General features: G+C 39.3%; 1 protein-coding gene across 4 annotated transcripts in view; it reads left to right on the forward strand.

Annotated features, from left to right (window-relative positions):
- The window catches only part of LOC150109786 (uncharacterized), a 1,408,745-nt gene that overhangs the window by 1,007,058 nt on the left and 377,242 nt on the right, over positions 1-24,445 (forward strand). For all 4 annotated transcript variants that reach the window (XM_090396626.1, XM_090396635.1, XM_090396653.1 and 1 more), the window contains one exon: positions 13,422-13,624. In XM_090396626.1, the coding sequence (XP_090252752.1) occupies positions 13,422-13,624 (203 nt within the window). The remainder of the gene's footprint in view (positions 1-13,421; positions 13,625-24,445) is intronic.

Raw genomic sequence — 24,445 nt, forward strand, 5'->3', positions numbered from 1 at the left:
TTTCAACAACTATAAACAATCTCACAACCTTCTACAATTCCCAGGTGTATACACGGTCACATGTGAGTGCGGAAAGCCTTACTATGGGCAAATGGAGAAATCTATCCTACTGCGTCTCGAAGAACACCAGAGAGACATTGTTTATAAGAGAACCAGAGCAACTGCTCTGTCGGGCCATGTCCTGTTTTCAATAAACATGAAAAACGAAAGCCGCCAACATGAGATAAATTGGACATCAACTTCAAACCTACACATTTGCCATGATGAGGTGGAACGCCGCATTGTGGACTCAAAAGAAATCACCTTGGACCCGCTTCATATGAACAATAATCTCAGCTATAATTTGCCTGACTCTTTCAGCTCTACTATCAGATACTGGAGATCGCGTGGTTCCACACACGCACAAGTGTATAACAATAGAACTTTAACACGGACTATAGCTCAAGTTCATAATAACTGTAATTCACAGTGTCGAATATTATAACTTTATAATTGTATAGCTTTAGAGTGTCTCAATGTTATTTTCAGTGTCTTTTAATATCTTTCTATGTTCTTAATGCCTGATGAAGTCAATCTCGACAAAACATGTTGCATTTTCAAATAAATCTCATTTTGTTATAATTCTTGGGTTTTAAGTCAGTTAATATTAAAAATGAATATATATATATATATATATATATTGGTATTTTTGAAAAATTCAGCAAAAGCAGCAGATTAATTATTAATGCAGACAAGACAAAATTAAAAGTTTATGGAAAGTGGGATCTTGGAGGCATTAATTTTGGACTAACCCCAAAGAGAGAACCCCTCATTATACTTGGAATTCACTTCTCCATTATCCAGTATTACCAGTCCAAGAACTTATGTACAAGAACTTGGAAATGTTAGAAGACAGGAAAATAGGGAAAATTCTCCTTTTCTTCTAAAGATATAGTACTAAAATACAAAATCTTTCTTGCTCAGTTGTACATAATAAATATTGCGTTCATCACAAAAGCCGAGAAAAGCAATTATATAATAAACCTCTACAATTTTTTTGGTACAGCCAATACCAAGAAGGAAAAAAAGAATTTCTTCAACAATCAACGAAGCATTGAGGATTTGGACTTTTAGTCTTAAAATTCTGCTATTTAAGCAATAGAGCTTCAAAAATTTATAAAATATTGCAAACTAATCACACGTGCATGATGGTATTGCCTGGGTGTTCATCTTTCCCTGTTTGGAGTTAATGATTATAAAGGTCCAGAATACAATATTATAAAGTGTTTAGATGTCATTGCTGGTCTTGAAATGCATGTTTTTTCTAACCTTCCATAAATGGTATTTTAATTCATTAATTATAAAAATCAAATTCTCTTAACATTGCTGACAGGTGGTGAGTATTGTAAAAAAATAACCTGTTCTGTTGTAAATAGTGGTATGCCCAACAGATTACATAATTTGTTCCAAATATGCAAAACAAGAACGCAGCTGTAGAATGCATGTTCTACTGTTTCCATGGGTATCCCATGGAAACAGCTTAAGAGAATTTTGATTTTTATAATTAATGAATTAAAATACCATTTATGGAAGGTTAGAAAAAACATGGATTTCAAGACCAGCAATATGACATCAAAACACTATAATATTGTATTCTGGAAATATTATTGTTCAGTCAGATGTTTTTTTTGTATTTAGAAAGAATTATTTTGTATTTAGAAAGATTCTTAGGAGATGTCAAATTTATCACTAGATGGTGTAGACCACCCACATTGTGCAATATTAACCAGGGGGAGATAAAATTCTGTCTGTTCTTGCTATGAGAGGTTTTTTAAATAGTTTAGTAGTTCTTAATAAGAGATCTGGGGGTGATAGTGGATAAGGATCTGAAATTTAGGGGACACATAGCCAAAATTGTGAAGACAACACAAAGGCTTCTGGGAATGATGCGGAGGACACTGACTTGTAGATGTAGGGAGATTCTTGTCCAATTGTATAAGGCTTTGATTAGGCCACACATATGGAATATTGTGCCCAGATTTGGTCACTTAGTTTTCAGAAGGACAAAGAGATGGTGGAAAGGGTCCAGAGGCAAGCAACTAAGGTAGTTTCTATTCTCTGGAATGTCAAATATGAGGAAAGATTGAGAAAATGCAACTTGCAGAGTCTGGTGGACAGGAGGAAGAGGGGAGGTATGATAGAGACCTAAAGTTAGTAAGGGGTTGTTATAGAATCAATGCTGGAGAGGCTCTACAGAGAATAGTGGGAGGCCAGAAGAGAACCACAGGTCATTCCTGGAAACTGTATAAAGAGGGTGTGAGTAGGGGAGTGAGAGGCAGGTTTTTTTATTGCAGAGTTGTGAATGACTGGAATGCTTTGCCTGAGAGTGTGGTGTTTGCAGAGAATTTGAGTGTGTTTAAAGCATGGTATGATGAGCTGTGTGTGTGTATGACAAAAGGCCCTCCCAGATGAGTCTTTGACTCCATGGGGTCTTGGGTAATAATAATAACAATAATAATAATTCAGTGTAGTCTTATAGTGAATTGCAGGGATAACTGGAGAGCAATACCAGGCAGAGAAGGCCAACTCAAAGCGGTTAACCCAGATAGGGCTAACCACCTGGGTATCAGTCATCTCTACACTTTTGTTTCAATATTTTAGTTGTTCATCTATATGAGATTGGTGAAAAAGAAAAACTGATAGTCTTTGCCAATATGATGATATAAAAGAGCTCAGACCTTTTCTCTCTCTCATGCTATCTGTCTTTTTTTTTTCCTGATACTATCAGGCTCTCTTGCACTCCTATACAACAACTCTAGGCATATGATGAGCAACCCTTTACTTTTTCACCTCAATATAGGTCGAAACCGTCTGGGTAGTGACCCTTCCCATTATGCATAGCATTATACATATCTGCAAGGAGTTGTGCTTTGAATTATGGGATACGAAGGCAAGTGATGTGACGTCTTAGCTCCCTTATATGAGTTGTCCCAGTCCTTAAAATACTTCAGGTGCAAACTTTGCTTGCTTACACTTGGATAAAAGATTAAACCAAGTATATGATTTCTTGGTATCTTTAAGTTATAGTATAACCTAGTGAAAAAACTTCCAACAGTATATAAATTATTATCAGCTAAATACTTATGCTAAAGCATTACTTAATGCTAACTATAAAATAATCAGAACCACATGCCACATAAGACATCAGATAATTAACTATGTTACATATAAATACAACAATCATTACCAAAAGACCACCCAGAATTTTTATATCCCAGATATGTTCCATTTGAAATTCCATTTGGAAACAGAAACCTTGCAAACCATCAAACTCTAAAATGAGCCATTAGGTATTTCTTTAATATCTGCCTCATTAATATGACACCATTTTGTGAGGCCTTGATCATGCCTCATATTGATTATTATTATTATTATTATTATTCAGGCCTCCATGGAATCAAAAGCCTCATCGTGGGAGGTCCCGCCTAAGAAACAGAAAGTCTATCATACCACTCCTTAAACTCATTGACTATTCTCTCTCTCACCACTCCATCAGGCAATGCATTCCATGGTTCAACCACCCTTCATGCAAAGAAACCACTCCACACCCTCTTGCTCAGAGTTTCCTTTCATAACTTCCAGGGATGGCCTCTTGTCATCACTCCTTCCCGCTGTTCAACCAAGCGAAAGACCTCCCCAATGTCAACCCTGTAACCACCTCTCAACAGTTTAAACATCTCAATCATATCACCTCTCCTCCTTTCCACCAAACTCTGCAGTCCACATTCCCTCAGCCGATCCTCCTAACTACCATTGTGCAGTCCTGAAAGCATCTTTGTAATCTGCCTTTGTACCCTTTCCACAGTTAATTTATCTCCTTCAAATCCTGGGGACCAAATCTGAGAATAATAGTCCAAGGGTGGTCTGATCAGGGTCTTATACAATGGAATGATAACTGTTTTATCTCTGCAGGTCAGCGTCCTTCTCATTATTGCTGCAATCCTCTGTGTTACCTTCACCACCTTTGTAATATGTCCCCTAAACTTCAGGTTTCTATCAATCATCAACCCCAGATCTCTTGTCTCCCCTACTTCCTCCAGTATAACTCCTCCCATAGAGTATGCAGCATCCCATCGATGTTTCCCAAACCTCAAGACCTTACATTTTGCTGCATTAAATTGAAACCCCCATTCATTTGCCCATCTATCTAGCTTATTCAAATCCTCTTGCAGGGCTGCCGCATCTGCACTATTACTAATAATCCTTCCCAGCTTTGCATCATCTGCAAACAACTGAATATAACCTTGCAATCCACTGATAATGTCATTGATATAAAGGTTAAACAATATAGGTCCCAGTACTGAGCCTGGTGGGACCCTGCATAACCCTCTGCTTCCTTGAAACTGCCCCACCATAAACAACTCTCTGATACTTATCGGGCAGCCAATCCTGAATTCAGTTGACCAATCTGACATCCAGACCCATGTGCTGCAACTTAAATATCAGCTTATTATGTGGCACCATGTCAAATGCCTTTACTAAGTCTAAGAACATGGCGGTATATGCCTTTCCCTCATCTAATGCTCTTGTAACTTTATCATAAAAGGCTAGCATATTGCTAAAACAGGTGCGTCCCTTCACAAATCCATGTCGACTCTCACAGATAACATTACCCTCATCTGACCAATGCTGTATAAGGTCCTTCACTACTTTCTCCAAGATCTTACTAACTACTGATGACACAAACTAGCCTATAATTATACACTTCCAGTCTGTTCCTTCCATTCCATCACCACCTTTCCTGCAGCCAGACTTTCACTGAAAAGCCAGGTCAAGGGCTCTGTCAGTTCCCTAGCACATTCTCTCAAAACTCATGGTGAAATACCATCCAGTTCCATAGCTTTATTGACATCCAGAGTACTCAGTATTTGAAACGCATTCTCCTCCTGTACCTCTAAACTCGAACCTGCCCTATCCCTCTAGCATTAAAACTGACTCTTCCAGGATGAAATACTCCAATAAAGTGTTCATTGAACAATTTCACTATGTCCTCTGCATTACTCACTCTTTTTCCATTTTTATCCCACAACATCCTTCTTCCAGTCATTTCTTCTCCTACTGACCACATATCTAAAAAATTCCCTAGGATTTTTTTTGGATCTTAGGGCCAATCTCCTCTCATATTCCAATTTCGTCTTCCTTACCATACTAGTCACTCTTCTGGCCTGTGTCTTATACTCTTCATGCATCTTCTCTTCACCTGTCTCCTTATATTTCTTCCATAGCCTTTTTTCCGCATGCAATTCCTGTTTTATATTGTTTGTCATCTACTTTACTCCAAATTGTGTCTTCTTGTTCACTTGTGGTATACAACTTACCATTGCTGCTAACAAATATTCTTTCATAATTTTCCATGCACTAATGATATCCTGACCTTCCAATTCCTCCCTCCATGAAACTTCCCCAAGTTGACATCTTAGACTATTATAATCATCTTCCTTATAATTCCACATATGTTCCCGTCTCTTTTATACTCCTGCATGTCTATTCATTTTCCAAGTCAAAACCATATGGTCACTCTCTCCAACTGGTGGGAGAGATGTCATCTCGGTTATTATCAGCTCTTTTGATGCTATAACCAAATCCAAAACTCTTGAACCTCTTGTTCCCGCTATTACATGTTGCCTAAGACATTTGTCCCTCAAGAATTCTAGAAATTCCATTCCCTTATTGCTACATGCATTTTCCTCTCTCCAATTTATACTATTGCAGTTAAAATCTCCCATGACATTCATTCTTCTTGCACTTGCCAAACTCAACTGTCTAAATATTTCCTGGTCCCAATCCTCTGTGCTCCTTGGTCTGTAGCAACACCCCCACTAAATATCCTATCTTGCCCAGCTGTACCTCACACCATATGCTTTCAAAATCATTATTGTGCACAATGTTGGTTGCCACGTTTTCATGGTGATGAGGATATGTTGGAAAGGGTCCAGAGAAGATTCACAAAGTTGGTCAGTGGTCTTTGGAATGTGGAGTACAAGGACAGATACAGCGAATGTAAGTTGCATAGCTTCTTGAATAGAAATATGGGGGGGGGGATATGATTGAAACATATAAGCTAGTCAGTGGCTGTTATCAGGTCGACATGGAAGAGATTTTTCATAGAATGGGAGGTAGAACAACAGGCCATTACTGGAAACTGTATAAGGAGTAGCTTCTTTGCACGGAGAGTGGTTGGTGAGTGGAATGCATTGCCTGAGTGTGTTGTGGGTATAGACACATTGAATCAGTTTAAAGCATGGTTGGATGTGTATCTCCCATGATGAGTCGCTGACTCCATGGAGATCAAATGTTAATAATAATAATAATAATAATAATAATAATATCTTTACCCTAACAGATGAAATTTTGCAGTTAGTGTTTTGATGCCATGAAAAGTCAAATAATAACATTGTTGATATTGATAATAATTTGGTGCACAGTAAATTAGTTCATTAGATTTATTTTCTCATTCTTTGAATATATGTCCATGAAAGATAATTTAATTTGAGAAATATTTAATGATTATGTTAAATTCTGGTGTGAAACTGCCATCCTGTTTATTATAGACTTGAAGTGATTTAAAAAAATACTATGTCTGGCTCTTTAACATTATTTCTGTCTTATCTAAACCCATCCTCTGTATCAGCTTGCTATAGGGTAAATATCCCATGTCAATTCCTTCAACTTGTTCATTCTCTCCCTACCCTATCAGGTAATGCATTCCATAGTCCAACTATCCTCCATCTAAAACCTTGTCTGTGCCTCCTGATCTACCATATGAAAGAACTCCCCAGTGCCAACTGCTTAATTACCCCTCAAAAATGTAAATGTCTCAATCATATTATTATTATTATTATTATTTTTACCCAAGACCCCATGCAGTCAAAGACTCATCTGGGATGAACATCTCCTACTTCTATCAACTAAACTGTGCAGTCTGCATGTCCTCAGTCTATCCTCATAGCTAACATTGTACTGCCCTGATATCACTTTTGTTATTTGCCTCTTCACCCACTCGAAGGTTAATTTATCCCTTTTAAATCCGAGTGATCAAACTTGAGCACAATGATCCATATATATAATCTAAGCAGGGCTTTATGAAATGGAATGACAATTCTTCTATCTCTGCTGGTTACTGTCCTTTTCAGTATTACAGCAGTAATACTGAAAAGGACAGTAACTCTACGTTAATTTCATCTTCTTTGCAATATGTTCCCCAAACTTCACGTTTCAGTCATTGCCCCAAGGTCGTCCCTTGCCCCCTCCTCCATTTCCTTATTACAGTCACTCTAAGAATGTATGCAGCTTTCCAACAATGGATCTCAGACTTCAAGACCTTACATTTAATTGCATAAAACTGGTACCCCATTTATTTATTTGTCTACCTGTCCAGTTTATTCAAATCCTCTTGCAGGGACACCACAGTTGCATGATTACTAATAACCCTTCCCATCTTCACAGCATCTGCAACTGTATATTTCTCTGAACTTTATTAGTAGTGTCATTGATATAAAGGTTAAACAATATAGGTCCCAATTCTTTCTACTTCCTTGATACCACTCCCTCATACACAACTATCTGATCGCTATCAGACAACCAATCCCCAATCCAGTCCCATATGCTCTAACTTAATTATCGGCTTATCATGTGGCACCTTGTCACATGCATTTGCATTTGTAGAATCTGAAAAAAAAAAAAAAATGGTATTATATGCCTTCTCCTCATCAACCATTCTTGTTACTTTATTATAAAAGTCAATTACATTATGAAAACAAGATGGTTTCTTAACCAATCCATATCGATCTTCACAGATAACTTACCTTCATCTGTGTAACTACAGAAGAAATACAAACTGCCTACAATTTATCCATCCATGAAACTGCCCTGATCTGACTTCTGAGATTATTATAATTACCTGCCTTATAATTCCACGTAAATTCCTTTTTTTCTTGACACTTCCACATGTCTACTCAACTTCCCCCCCCAGTAAAGACCACATGGTTATTCTCTCTCCTGCTAGGGGAAAGAATGGCATTTCAGTTACAATCAGGGCCTTTGATGCCAGGACCAAATCCAAACTCTTACATCTCTTGATACTTCTACTACATTTTGCTTGGAGCATTTATCTCTCAAGAATTCCAGAAATTCCATTTCATTAGTATTACATGCTGTATCTTCTTCCCAATTTATACTGCTGTAGTTCAAATCTCCCACATAATCCATCCATCCGACTTTGTTTTTCAATTGCCAAACATCTACTACTCTTCATCCTCTGTATTCCCTGGCTTATAGCCCCATCCCACTTAATATCCTTTCCTCCATTTTCACCTCATACCATACGCTCTCAAAATCATTAGCTATTTCTGTCTAAATCCTCTGCTCTGAGAGGACAAGTCATCACTTGTCATAATCAACACTTCATCACTGTGTTGATCCTTCCTATTCTGGTGAAAAATGCTATACCCTGCTACTTCTGTTCCAGTCAGTATATCATCTTCTGTCAACCATATTTCAATGATCCCAATAATCTTTGGATCTGCTGAGTCTATTAAGGACACTAATTCATCTTCTTTATTCCTGATGCTCCTGCCATTTGTATGAACAAACATCAATGAATAGTGAGTATTTCTGTTCTGATTATTATTCCCTTCAGATTCTATTTGATTCTGTATAACAGCATACATTGTCCGGTATTGCAAGTGTCTGTCCCACAAGAAGCTATCCCTGGTTCCATCCAACCTGACAACTCTAAATTTTCCCTACACTAATACTCAAGAGAGAGAGAGAGAGAGAGAGAGAGGACATGAAAGAATTCTGGATGTAGCAAAAGAAAAGAGTGAGAGCTAAGATAGCGAGTCTGTTGCTGTGCTTTGACAGAGTAGAGCTGAGAAGGAGAACCATAATAGCGAATGACTCAATGCATAGGTTATGTAGGAGGAGTGGTGTGGAGTCATGGATGTGTGAAATGAGTTTGATGGGCGAAAGCACTTATACAACAAAGAAGGTTTGCTGCTGAATGGATTTGGTGTATGGAGACTGGAAAAAGTGTTGTTGAATGAAGTGAAAGTGGATGTGCAGAATCAGGGAAACTACAGTTTTTTTGGGATGAGGGGAATAGTTAAGCTGTTGAGTGAATTTGCAGACATTCACTGAGGCAGTTGAATGTAAGAACGGCATAATATGCCTAAGTTAGTACCACTGGTAACATACCAGAATGGGATAGTTAGTATAAAGCATCAGGATAGTGGTGGGCCTAAGGGGCTTTTGCACTTTATGTTCACTAATGCTGTTTGTTCGGAACAAGCAGGAGGAATTTTTGGCATTGGTTAGATCATCCTGGCCAAACGTTATTGGCATTAGTGGAACATGGCTAACAGATGATGATATAGTTAGTGGGATAGTGTGAAAGGTATAGTCTGTTCAGGGATGATAGAGAGAAAAGAATGGGGAGGAGTGTTATTGATGATAGTCAATGAACTGCAACCTAAGAGAGAGTAGAAGTTCAACACCAGATACCTCAAATGTGAAAATATCACATTCAAGGTATCTGGTGTGAGATTGAGGCCAGCAGAACAAATACAGTTGGATGCTGCTATAGACCAGGAGATGGAATAGATGATGGAGATAGTGTGCATCGGCAAATAGATCATCTCAAATGGGTTGAGATCAGGTGCAAATTAGACACAAAAAAGTCTCCTGCCCTAATGGTATTCTTCATTTATCCTGAACGTTTGTGCACCAGAACTGACTCCTATCGTATCCTATCCCATCCCATGTCACTTGTATACTCTTACCACTGGTATCTATCCCTCAACCTGGAAATTGACCTATATTCAGTCCATCTCCAAGAAGGGCAACGAGTCAATTCCATCTAACTACCACCCTATCTTCCTCACCTCAGTCCTATCTAAAGTAATGGAAAAAAATCATCAATTACCAACTCCTAAGTTACCTTGAAGGCACCCATTTAATAAACAACTGTCAGTATGGATTCCGTTGCTGCCAGTCAACAGGAGATCTGCTCACATATCACCCATCTCTGAACAAATGCCATGGAGAAGTTTGGCAAATCTCCAGTGGTTGCATTTGATATCTCCAAAACGTTTGGCCGGGTCTAGCACAAAGGCTTACTAAGCAGACTGCCCATCATTTGGTCTGTCTCATGACTTCTTTAGTTGGATTGTCAGCTTTCCATCTGGACACATACTGTGTGATGGTTACTTCTCCTCTCACCATTCAACCAATGTCGGGATTCCACAAGGTTTTCTCATCAACCTCATCATCAACCCTCTTCCTGTTATATATTAATGACCTACTGTAGTTGACTTCCAACCCTATATGCAGTTTTGCAGATGACAGCACATTGCACTTCCTCCTTTTATTTGATAAAGCTTACTCTACTCAACACACCTCAACCTACAGAACATCAATCACCACCACCCTCAGTTCTGATTTCCAAGCCATTCTCCAATGGGGTTCACATAACCTCATCAATCCCATTGCTAATAAAACCCAGTTCTGTCTTTTCACTCATAAAAAAAAGAACCATTTTTCCCAGTATTATTTTTGTCAAATCCAAATTTCCAGACAAGATGAGATTTCTCTTCTTGGAATTACCCTGACTTTAAGCCTGGCATAAACACATCACAACCATTGCATTCTCAGCTTCAAAAAAAACTAGGATTTCTCTTTTGCTCAAGACATTACTTCACCCCTGAACAGGTATTAACATTATATAAATCACAAATCCATCCAGCTGTTGAATACTGCTCTCACATATGGAGTGAGGCCCTAAAAACTCACTCAAAATGCTTGACTGAATACAGAGGAGACCAATTAGACTTATTAATGACCCATCTTTTACCAACTCACTCCCCCCACTTTTGCATAGTTGTTTGGTTTCTGCAATATGTATATTCTACAAATATTTCCATGGGAAATGTTCATCTAAAAGAGCATCAAAAATTCTCCCATTCTGTACTAAGTCAATTGGAACATGTACAACTGCCACCCAACATCCTCTCACAGTGCACCTTGAAACAAACATAATAAGTTTCATCTTCTCCTCCAACATTGCAACTGCTGTATTGTGCAACAGTCTTCCCTCTGTTGTGTTTCCCAAGGAATACAATATACAGTTTTTCAAATCAAATGTAAACAAGTTCCTCATTTCCCACCCACTACCCATATACAGTACTAATGTACAATAGGTTGATTGACCAACCTCTCATTTATGGGCTCAACATAAAATTTTTTTTAAAAAAAAGTAATTATTATGGGCGATTTCAACTATGGAAGCATAGATTGGAAGGAGGAGGAGAGGACACGAGAGGAAGGATATGGAATTTCTGCAATTACTAAAGTATAATTACTTGAAACAGCTTGTGATGGAATATACTAGGAGTTTGAGAGTGCTCGATAATGGTATTTCCATCTAAGCATTTGTCTATTTGTCTATAACGAATATGACAATGTTGCCACCAACTGGTGAGAGTAAACATATGGTCTTGACCTGGGAGATGGTTAACTGTGTAGAATTTTCAGTTAAGACTGCATATATGTGGAATTTCAGGGCTGGTAAGTATGACAAGCTTAGGAGATTGCTTGGATCAGTGCCATGGGATGTAAAACTTTAAGGACTAGATGTTGATAGTGCATGGGAAATAGTAAAGGAATGTTTGAAGGAGGTAATGGCAGACGACATACCCAGAGTTGGGAAAGTAAGTTGAGTGGTAGTTAAATCTAGGAGTCCTATTGTCATACACACAGCTCATCACTGCACCTTAAACACACTCAAATTCTCTGCAGCACCACACTCTCAAGCAAGGCATTCCAATCATTCACAACTCTGCATGCATAAAACCTGCTCACACCCTCCTTATACAACTTCCAGTGATGACTGCTGGTTCACCCACTGTTTTCTGTAGAACCTCTCCAACATCAATCCTATAACAACTTCTTACTAAAATAAATTTAGTTTAATCCTTTATCCAAGTGTGAGCAAACAAAACCTGGGGCAAGGTGGTACAACAAACTTTCAACTTCTTACTAACTTGTAGGTCTCTGTCATATCTTCACTCTTTCTCCTATCCACTAGATGCTGTAAATTGCATCTTCTCAACCTTTCCTTATATTCGATTATTGATGTTCTTCTCCTCATATTTGCATTATCATATCTTGGTAACATTCTTACTATTTTTCCTGTCACACATGTCTGCTATACAATCTCAAACATAAACTTCACATCTCTCACTACCTCTGAGGTTATTTGTACTCACCATCACAATCCATTCATCCACACGTTCATCTGTCTTAATTTCAATAGTCACTCTCTCGGTTATTCCTCGATGCCAGACGCCTCCAACATTCTATTTTGCACTCTATGAATCATTGAATATCTATACATCACGCTCTCACTGCTCCATTCATTTCTTACTCACTTGTATTCCTCACCATCTCTTCTATGGTATTCTCAAGTATTCCCAGTCACCTGCCTTCCTGTCATCTCTCCATCCCTAGCTCATGCCCTATCATGTCTTTCTTTTAATCTCTCCTGTCCTCTGGTATTCTCTCTCTCTCTCTCTCATTTTATCATTCCCATAATTCTCTCTACCTCATCCCTTGTTTGTTTCACATCAATCAGTCAGTCCAGTCTCCTGATCTCTTCTTTCATGCTTCTGAACTCATTTTTCATAGGTTCCAGCTATCTCTCCTTCCAAGCAACCTACTTTCACTCAACATTCACCTACCCAATTGTTACCATCTTCTAAATCTTCTGCATTCATTTCCACGTGATCTTTCTCACTTTCGATTATGCTACTCTTCTTCTCTCCAATTCACTCATTTCTTACTCACTACTACCACTACTCACAGCTACCTTAATCACACTGATATCAGTCTCCCCAAATTCTTCCTGTGCTTACATTTAATGCAGACATGCACTCCAGGTTGCTTGCCACATTTGTAACTGCTGGTATACAAATATGCTGCAAGCACCATATGCCACAAAATCATGTATTATGCAATAGAAAATTTTTAAAAAAATGTAGTCCTTGAATGGTGGCAGGAGGGGCAATAATATATACGCAAGCAGACTTTCATTGGCCACCACATTGTAACAATATTGTAAAGACAATGACAAATTTACTGATCTAACAGACAAAGCTTCTTATAAATTTAAAACAAATATGTGAATAACATATATTGAAACCTATCTTTTTTTTCTCTGATACTACATTAATGCTTCTGATGTGATCTGGCATCTTGTTGTTGTTGTTGTTCTACAATCCTATGTTCTACAATTTTTAAACTATTTATAAATTAGCAATGTGTAAGTGTTTTGACTACTTCATTTAAATCTTTATTTATAATTATACAAAATTAAAATTTACTGATAGGGAGGCTCCATTTGATCAGTGCACAGATGTTGTATCACTAGCAAGCTATATAACAGCATGCCTTGGAATTATGTGTGAATGTCTACAGAAAACAAAGATGGACACTAATCAGTGCAGCTGCAACAGTTATCTTCCCTTGGTACAAGCCTGCGAGAATAAATTAGGACATCCATTACGTGGCTGGAGATTGAAACACAGCTGTGGTAAGTAATGTTAATAAAATATGCATGCTATTATCACACTATATAATGTTTGTATCATTTCTAGATCTCCATGCAAAGCCTCCAACAATAAGTCAAAAGACTTATTGTCGGAGGCCAAACACTCTTATAGACAACAATATACATTATACCTTGCCTTGAAAGCATTTAGTGCTGGTGCATTCACCCCCATCTGATAATCCATTCCAATCATGTTCCACTTATCACACAAAACTAACTCCTTTTCACTTCTTTATTAACATGACGTATACAGTTTCCTGGAATGAGTGCTTATTCTCCAACCACTTTATGCAGTATCTTCTATATAAACACTTAAACAAATTGGGAAAGGAAAAGCTAACAAAACAGGTATTTGAGGTTAGGAGAAGAACTTGAGGAAGACCAATATCTAGTTGGCTTGATGTAGTTAGAACCTTAAAAGACCGAATTATAAGATTGAACAATATTGGAGGCCTGATAGATAACAGAGTAATTTGAGTAACAGAGTAAAAACAGATTATAGAAATATTGCTAACTTTTCACATAGTATCCTGTATACATTCCTCAGGGATGCATTTTAGGTATTTAATGATGATATTACCTATCTGATAAGCTCCTTCATCCACTTGTATGTTTCAGTCATATCATCTCCCTGCTCTTCCTCCACTACCAAGCACTGTAGAACACATGCTCTTACTCTCAAGTCCTCATACTCAATATTCTAAAATCCAAAATAGTCTTAAATACTCATCACTGCACTGCTTTCTCTACTATTTCCTTATCATTTAGATATCAAATGTACCAAATCTGAATGTGACCTGATTAGTGTCTTATACAAGGAACTATTACTTGTGTAATGCAATTACACAAGTAATAGCTCCTTGTAAATTACACAAGCAATTTTAAGACTTCTGTAATCTATCTCCTGAACTTTTCCTCCCTGTCCACACTACTCTCAGATACTATTGCCTCTTCACCTCCTGGATCAGTTTTCTTTAAATAAATCTTCTTGTTTCATTTTCTGGCCTATGTGCATGACCTTATACTTAGCATTGAAGTGATATTCATTTATATTTATCTACTCCAAGTATTAATTTATTCAAATTCTCTTGTAATAGTTCTACATTATATCTTCCTGAAATTGCTCTTCCCAATTTAGCATTCTCATAAAATTAGTAAATTTAGATAAAAAGACGTAATGAAAGGATAACAATGTATACATATTCCACTATTAGAGGTAAGATTATTGAAAGCGTGCACAGGATCTGTATTTCAGGAGGGAGCATGATCAATATAATTGATGCTTTGAATATGATTAAGCGAACAGTAGAGTTAGTGGTGATGTTGTTGCAGAAACAAATTATTTGGTTGGACATGGTTGCTGAAGCACATGGCAGTGGATTTGAGCAGTAGTAAAAAAAGTGTTTTTAAACTGTGTATATGTGAATTCTTTCATGAATTGCACTACATTTTTTCTCAGTAACACAAGCGTTCTTTAGTGCTGGTGCTTGTGGAGTTTTGTTGTTATATATTGTGTTATTTTAGGTTACCGAGAAGGCGAGGTCAGAGTCGGACGCTTCAGTGGTGGAACCGCTGAATTATATAGCGGTGCTATATAATACAATGTTTATATAGCATTTAGTTTAGTAGTTGCTCATGAATGATGGTGGCCACAGCTCCAAATACAAATGACGTGTCACCAAGTCCTCCACCATTTAAGGACGGTATTTTGCATAATATAAATGGCAGATTAAACATGGCGGCAGCTTTGTCATTCCATGACTTTAATTTAGACTTCAGTCATATCATTAAGTGTGAGGTGTGTTATATGTATTCTTTCGATTGCATAAATGATTTGTGGATGTTTAGGGTGGATGGAAGGAGGGTGTGTGCGAAGTGTGACCTGAACGAGGAATTGATGAATGCAAATATGAAATTGATGACAGAAAGTGTTAGAAGCGAGAATGTCATGGGAAAAATGAGTGCACGTTCGAAAGAGGATGGTATGAAAGAGAGGCGAAAGAATGTTAAAAAAATCAGTAAAAAAGAAAATGAGTGATTTAAAAACTGTAACAGATGTTAATAAGGATGAAAATGAGGCAAGTGTGCTGCAAGGAAACGAAATTGCGAGAACGAATGAAACTGAAATGGCATGATTCAAGAATCGAAAGTGGAAAAAATTGAAAGAACGAATGATAGCGAAAGTCGGACGCATGTTAGACCGAAATTACTGAAGCACAGAAGGATGAATGAGAGTGAAAGTGAGAAGAGGATCGAGAGTTAGAAAATTAGAAAGATTGAATGATAGAGAGAATGTGACGAGAGAAGTTGAATTGGACTGGATGAGGCCAGAGATGAAATGGATGTGGAATGAAATTAAGAAAATTCGGGTAAAAACTATTAAAAAAAAATCTTGATGGCCTGAAAGAGTTAACGAAAGATGAGCGAATTGCGTTGTATTTGCACTCCATTATTAAAGGTGTGCTGGATGATAGGATGCATAAGGTATGCTTTCCAGGGAGCTAGCAAAGGAGGTGATGGTTTTAATAGGAACAAATGATTTGACAGAGGACAAAGAGCATGTCAGAATGGATATCAGGAGGCTGCTTAGAAAGATAAAAGAGAATAGTGTGACATGAAGGTTAGTGAGCATGTTGCCTAGGTTTGACTGTGGTGAGATGAGGTGGAGAGCACGGATTATGAATGATATGCTGGCTGAAATGTATAAGGAGATGGAAGTACAGTTTCTTAATGTGTGCAATGAGTTTGAAGGACAAAGAGAATTCTATCAGAGCAGTGAACTGCATTTGAATGGTTATGGTGTGAATCGCTTGGACAGACTGCTGCTGGAAGGTAGAGAAATGAGTATAGAGAATGAATCAGATCAAGTGGGAAGTGATGTGGAACAGTAGGAGAGTAAGACAGGAGAGATTGAAGAGGTGGTTATGAATGGGGAAGTGAGTGGTATGAGTATAGAAAATGAGCAAAAGGGTGTGCAAGAGGAGCAGGGAAACAAGGAGGCTGAGAGTGGACAGGGGTACACACCGTGAGAAAGGTGGATGATCCGAGAGGAGGTGAGAGAATGTGTAGACAGGAAAGAAATGGGATCTGGGATCAAGAGGAAACAGTTGGAATTGAAAAGGGTTCTAAAATGAAGAAGCAGAAAGGGAAATGGCCCCAGTCGAGCATGGAGAGATCACATCGAGTGAGTGGTATCAGTAGAACTAGCTGTAGATCCAGAAATGAGCTGTTGTATTTGTATACAAATGTTAGAAGTATGAGAAACAAGGCAGATGAAATGGTTGCACTAATTGCATCTGTTCACCCAAAGATTGTTGGAATAAGTGAGACATGGTTGGAAGAGGATGACATCTTGATAGGAATAGAGATAGAAGGGTATGATGTTTTTCATGAGGACAGAAGGGGTAAAAAGGGAAGGGGGAGTGCTATTGATGATAGAGAAAGAGTTATGTCCATACAAAGTAGAGATGCAAGAGGGAAATAAGGCCAGTGGTTTTGAGGCAGTATGGTGGGAGATAGAGGTGAATGGAATCAAATTCTTGGTTGGATGTTGTCATTGACCGGTTAATGTAAATGGTGGTGATAATGAAATGTATAATCAAATTATTCAAGCAAATAAGAAAACAATGATCATTATGGGTGATATTAATTATGGCAATATAGACTGGAATAATGAAATAGCAACTCAACTAAAGAAAATGAGTTTCTTGAGTTTTTGAGGGATAACTACCTCAGACAGTCTGTAACAGAGGACACGGAAGGATTGAGGATCTTGAATTTGGTCATCTCATCAGAGGATGTAGTTATAAATGAGGTGTCAAATCATCCACTAATTGGTGAGAGTAACCATGAGGTGATTACCTGGGTGGTTGCCAGCAATGCGAGGAAAAGGGATATATATTATTATTATTATTATTATTATTACGGGCAACTCCAGGGAGTCATTAGACTCATCGAGGGAGGCCCCAAATCATATTCATCACAACTATTCGACATTCATACAGTATCTATCATACCTCGCCTTAAACTCATTCACTGTCACAGCATCCACCACAGACTCAGGGAGCGCATTCCACTCATTCACTACTCTAAAAGTAAAGAACCCAGCTCTAACACCTTTACTAACCACACTTTTGCCCAGTTTCCATGGATGTCCCCTAGTCCTCCCACAACCAGCCCTGTTCTCAAAAATATCTTCTGAATTAATTTTATAGAAACCCTTCAGTAATTTGAATGTCTCAATCATATCTCCCCTCCTCCGCCTATCAACCAATTTTTGCAACCCACAAATCCTCAACCTGTTCTCATACGGTTCATTCCACAGACCTGCTATCATCTTGGTCACTCGCCTCTGGATCCTCTCCACCTCCTCCCCATCAAGAAGAAACCTAGGTGACCAAATCTGAGCACAGTAGTCGAGATGAGGTCTTATCAAGGCTCGATACAGAGGAACAATAACCTGCTTGTCTCTGCTTGTCAACGTATTCTTCAGCAACCAAGTGATTTGATGAGCTGATTTGGCCACTTTTGCAATGTGTCCCCTAAATTTCAATTCCTTATCCACCAACACTCCTAAATCTCGTGCCTCATCAATTTCCTGGAGCACGGTTCCACCAATGCAGTAAACTGCCTCCCATCTTTTCACCCCAAAATGCATAACCTTACATTTTGCCACATTAAATTGACATCCATTCTCCCTAGCCCAGACCTCCAATCTATCCAAATCATCCTGCAAAATTTTGACGTCATCTGCATTCACTATTGCCCTACCCAACTTCGCATCATCAGCAAACAAATGAACTGTTCCTCTCAGATCCTTTCCTATATCATTTATGAACAAATTAAACAGCAGTGGTCCAAGAACAGATCCTTGTGGTACACCACTAGTCACAGGCCGTCTTGTGGACTCTACTCCTGAGTAAACCACTCTCTGATATCTCTCCGTCAACCACCCTCCTATCCATCTCACCAACCCTATGTCCATTCCCATATGCTGCAATTTACTGATTAGAATTCCATGTGGTATCCTGTCAAAGGCCTTAGCAAGGTCCAGCAGAATCACTGTAAACCCATTACCCTTATCCAGTTCAGCCGTCACTGTGTTATAATACGTGAGCAAGTTACTGAGGCATGACCTACCCTTCACAAAACCATGCTGTCCCCGATACAGTATCCCATTTTCTTCTATCCAATCTTGTATTTTCCTCTTGACTATTTTCTCTAAGACCTTGATAATGATTCCTGTTATGCTGATTGGCCGGTACTTTTCAACAGCAGCCTTGGAACCACCTTTGTGCAGTGGAACTATTTTCCCCTCTTTCCACCCCCTTGGGACTGACCCAGTCCTGAGGCTCAAATTAAACATAATGGTCAAGGGCACTGACAATTCTTTGGCCGCTTCACGTACGACACGAGCTGGTATACCATCCAATCCCACAGATGTATTGACATTGAGGTTCTGTAATAGACTAGTTACCTCTACCTCATTCATCACAATTCCAGTATAAGCTGTTGGTTCCTCCATTTCCGCAAAGCCACCACCTGGATGATATACTCTTGCAAAGTGTTCGCTCAGTAATTCCACAACATCGACTGATTCAGTTACCTCCCTACCCTCAGCATTTTTTAAGATCATTCTACCATGAGCATTTTTCCTTTTACTTGCAACATATTGAAAAAACTGTTTGGGATTCTCTTTAGCCTGCATGGCCAATTTCCTTTCATAATCTGCTTTTGCTTTTCTTACCACCCTTGTTACCATCCTGGCCTGAGCTTTATACTGTTCATGCACCTGATGGTCACCCTTCTCCTTAAATTCCCTCCACAATTGTTTCTTTTTTTGCAGCTCAAGCTTAATAGTGTTATTCATCCATTTAACCCCTACCTGATTTATTATTCGGACTCTTGGTATACAGTCAACCATTGCCTCCTGCAAACAGTTCTTGACCACCTCCCATGCACCATCAACATCCAGCCCTTGCAGTTTTACATGCCATGGCATTGAGCCAAGCACACACCTAAGCTTGTCATACTTACCAGCCCGGTAATTCCACATATACCCTGTCTTAATTGTAAATTCGACTCCTTTAGCCACCTCCCAAGTCATGACCTTATGGTCACTCTCACCAATTGGTGGCAACAAGGTCATGTTCGTTACAGCCACATTCTCAGTTGCAATTACTAGGTCCCGCACTCTCTGCCCCCTGGTATTTTCCAATACATGTTGCCGTAGATAGTTGTCCCTTAATAACTGCATAAAATCCAATTCCTTCCTCCCATGTGCCCTCTCCTCTTTCCAGTCAATATTACCATAATTGAAATCACCCATAATAATTACCCTCCTTCCATTCATTTCTTCTATTTGCTTATGCATACTATTCCCACCATCCACTCCATCACCCGGTCTATAGCAGCACCCAATTGTATATTTTGTTCTGCTAGATTGTATCTCACACCAAACAGCCTCAAATGTGCTTTTTTCCCCATCCTGCAGTTCAACTTCTATACTCCTTGGCTGAAGCTCATCAGCTATCATCAATAACACTCCTCCCCCCTTTTTATTCACCCTGTCACTCCTGAACACGCTATACCCATCGCATTCAATCCCACTAGCTTTATCATCTTCTGTCAGCCATGTTTCACTAATACCGACAACCTGTGGCCTGGAAGTGCCAACCATGGCCAAAAACTCTTCCTTCTTGTTCCTAATACTCCTGGCATTAGTGTACATGAATCGCAGAAGCCCATTTGTCCCATCCCTACTTTGATTCCTTATACTAATTATCCCATTCTGATTTGTTGTCCGTCGTACTCGCCCGGGCATAATATACTCATTCATACACTTAACTTCCCCCCCTAAAGTCTGCATATCTACTCCCCCCCCTCTTAATAAATCTAGTTTCCCTGAGTCTGTACATCCACTTCCACATCATTCATCAACACTCTTTCAAGTCTCCGTACACCAACTCCATTCAAATGTAACCCATCCATCTTATATAAGTCCTTTCGCCCATCGAACTCATTCCACACATCCACAAATTCCACACCACTCTCCATGCATAACCCACGCATAAAGTCATTGGCAATTATGGCCCTCCTTCTAAACACTTCGCTGTCATACCGCGGTAAGATACTCACCATCCTAACTCTCTCACTCTTCTCTTTTGCTACCTCACACAACTCCCTCACATCCTCTATCATTTCCATTTTGTCCTCTTTCAAATCATTCGTTCCTGCCACTATTATCATCTCTTTCACCCTCTGTTTTTGCAGTCGAATAGATTCGCTGACGTCCTTTATGTTCGCACCCGGCTGGTACGACTTCGTTAAACTCTCAATTATTACGCCTCTTAATAGCGAATCCCCATACAGCACTCGCTCCTTCATTTTATTGACGTTTACGTACATTCTGTTATTTGCCGTCACAGACTTCCGCCGGTTATTTGTCGGTACGTTCAACACACATTTTTGCATACGCTCCAGTTGTCGTTTGGCTCTGTGTATCGCGCCATTTAAACGGGCAATTTCGCTACTCGCACTTATCACACCATTTTCGTTATCGATCAAATCATCCATTCCTTCGGTGTTTCTACCTTCATTTACACTTTCAGCGACGCTCTCACACATATCTGGCACTACCACGCAATTCTCTAGTACACCGCCATTTTCTGCATTCTGACTACCGTTAACGATATCAGTCTCGATACACGAAACACGCTTGAAGTCCTCATTCTCTTTACACTTTCTACACATATTAACTCCACTATCACTTTCTAACCAGACTCCTACCGCTCTTCGCAAGGCATACATCTCACAGACAGCACACTGCATAAATTCTTTTACATCAAAACTCTTAAGCAAGCATGGCGACCTGGCCGCCATTTTTTTCTTTATCGGTGCCATGTGTACGCTATCTTTTCTTAAAAATAATAGTTAAAATAACAGAAAACACGCAAAAATTGCACAGACACACCAAGAAACAAAAAGCAAACAATACTACTTAAAATTCTGGTAAAATATCTAATGTTAACACAAAATAATACTGATCTTTTCAGGAGCTCTCGACAAGCCGACGATCTAATCCGTGCGACACCTAGCGACGATGGAACTACATATATGGAACTACAAGGGGGCAGGCGAGATGATTATGAAGAGCTCAGGAGACAGCTTGCAGCTGTAGCATGGAATGAGGAGTTAGCAGGAAATGAGATCACTGGAGCTTGGGAGATTTTCAAAAACTATCTAGTATTTGCAATGTCTATGTGTATTCCAAGGGTGAGAAGGTTAAATAAGGTAGGTGTGAGATGACTGAAAAAGAGATTAAGCATACGATACAGAGAAAGAGGGCATTGTGGAGACAGAATAAGAGAAGTGGAAATAACCAATTGCATGAGGTCTACAAAGACCAGGCAAGGAGGATGAAACTTGGTTGGTGAGGGTAGCTAAAGAGAGGTATGAACAGTAGTCAGCTAATGAAGCCAAAAAGAATCCTAGGGAGTTCTTTCGACATGTAGCCAGCAAAAGAAAGAAGGATGACATTGATTGGAGAAAATGGTATAAAGACAGTTGTTGCAGAATGTGTGGTGGAGATACTTAATGAGCAATTCATAAAGGTCTTTCAATCTTGTGAATGTGACTTCATGGAGAGATTGAGAGCAGTAGTTGATGGGGAGGAGAGACTGACTGTAAGTGAGCAAGAGTTGTATCGGGAGTTGAGTTAACTAGATGTTAATAAGGCTGTGGGACTTATAATATATCACCATGTATTCTGAAGGAATGTGGCAGGGAGTTGACACCTGCCTTGACATATTTTTTTAATACTAGTCTTGCACTCGGTCAAGTTCCTAAGGAGTGGAAGGAGGGCAAGATTGTGCCACTTCATAAACGAGGTGATCGAACTCAAGCATCAAACCACAGGCATGTCTGTGTGTCAGGTGTTGTGGTTTAGTTGTTGGAGAAACTTGTGAGAACTAGGATCCAGAGTTGGATTGACAACAATGGTATTATCTTTGATGGAAAGCATGTATTTGCTAAAGGGATGTCCTGTTTTATTATTATTATTATTATTATTATTATTATTATTATTATTCAGGCCTCCAAGGAGTCAAAAGACTCATCGAGGGGAGGTCCCCCCTGAGAAACACAAAGTTTATCATACCACTACTTAAACCCACTGACCGTTCTCGCTCCCACCACTCCATCAGGCAATGCATTCCACGGCTCAACCACCCTCCACACAAAGAAACCACTCCTTACCCTCTTGCTCACAGTTTCCTTTCGTAACTTCCAGGGATGGCCTCTTGTCATCACTCCTTCTCGCTGATCAACCAACCGAAAGAACTCCCCAGTGTCAACCCTGTAACCACCTCTCAACAGTTTAAAAGTCTCAATCATATCACCTCTCCTTCTTCTATCCACCAAACTCTGCAGTCCACATTCTCTCAGCTGATCCTCATAACTATCCTTGTACAGTCCTGAAACCATCTTTGTCATCCGTCTTTGTATCCTTTCCACAGTTAATTTATCCCCTTCAAATCCTGGGGACCAAATCTGAGAACAATAGTCCAAGTGTGGTCTGATCAGAGACTTATACAACGGAATGATAACCCTCTTATCTCTGCAGGTCAGTGTCCTTCTCATAATAGCAGCAATCCTCTGTGTTACCTTCACCACCTTTGCAATATGTCAGGTTTCCCCTAAACTTCAGGTTTCTATCAAGCATCAACCCCAGATCTCTTGTCTCCCCTACTTCCTCCAGTATAACTCCTCCCATAGAGTATGCAGCATCCCATCGATGTTTCCCAAACCTCAAGACCTTACATTTTGCTGCATTAAACTGACATCCCCATTCATTTGCCCATCTATCTAGCTTATTTAAATCCTCTTGCAGGGCTACCACATCTGCACTATTACTAATAATCCTTCCAAGCTTTGCATCATCCGCAAACAACTGAATATCCCCCTGCAATCCACTGGCTATGTCATTGATATAAAGGTTAAACAATATAGGTCCTAGTACTGAGCCCTGTGGGACCCCACTTGTAACCCTCTGCCTCCTGGAAACTGCTCCACCATACACAACTCTCTGATACCTATCAGACAGCCAATCCTGAATCCAGTTGACCAATCTGACATCCAGACCCATGTGCTGCAACTTAAATATCAGCTTATCATGTGGCACCCTGTCAAATGCCTTCGCCAAGTCTAAGAAAATTGCAGTATATGCCTTTCCCTCATCTAATGCTCTTGTAACTTTATTATAAAAGGCTAACATATTGCTAAAACAAGAGCGTCCTTTCACAAATCCATGTTGATTCTCACAGATAACATTACCCTCATCTGCCCAATGCTGTACACGGTCCCTCACTACTTTCTCCAAGATCTTAACAACTACTGATGACACACAGACTGGCCTATAATTAGACACTTCCAGTCTGTTACCACCCTTATGCAATGGCACTATCTTACCTTCCTTCCATTCCCTGGGCACCTTTGCCAAGGCCAGACTTTCATTGAAAAGCCACGTTAAAGGTATTGTCAATTCCCTAGCACATTCTCTCAAAACTCGTGGCGAAATACCATCCAGTCCCACAGCTTTACTGACATCCAGAGTACTCAGTATCTGAAACACACTCTCCTCCTGTACCTCCAGACCTCGTACCAGTCCTATCCCTCTAGCATTAAAACTGACTCCTCTAGGATGAAATACTCCAATAAAGTGTTCATTGAACAATTCCACTATGTCCTCTGCATCAGTCACTCTATTCCCATTTTTATCCCACAATATCATTCTTCCACAGTCAT

The sequence above is a fragment of the Typopeltis vanoorti genome, chromosome 1, assembly GCF_054136105.1.
Source record: "Typopeltis vanoorti isolate ZY-2024b chromosome 1, IOZ_Tvanoo_1.0, whole genome shotgun sequence".
Lineage (NCBI taxonomy): Eukaryota > Metazoa > Arthropoda > Arachnida > Uropygi > Thelyphonidae > Typopeltis > Typopeltis vanoorti.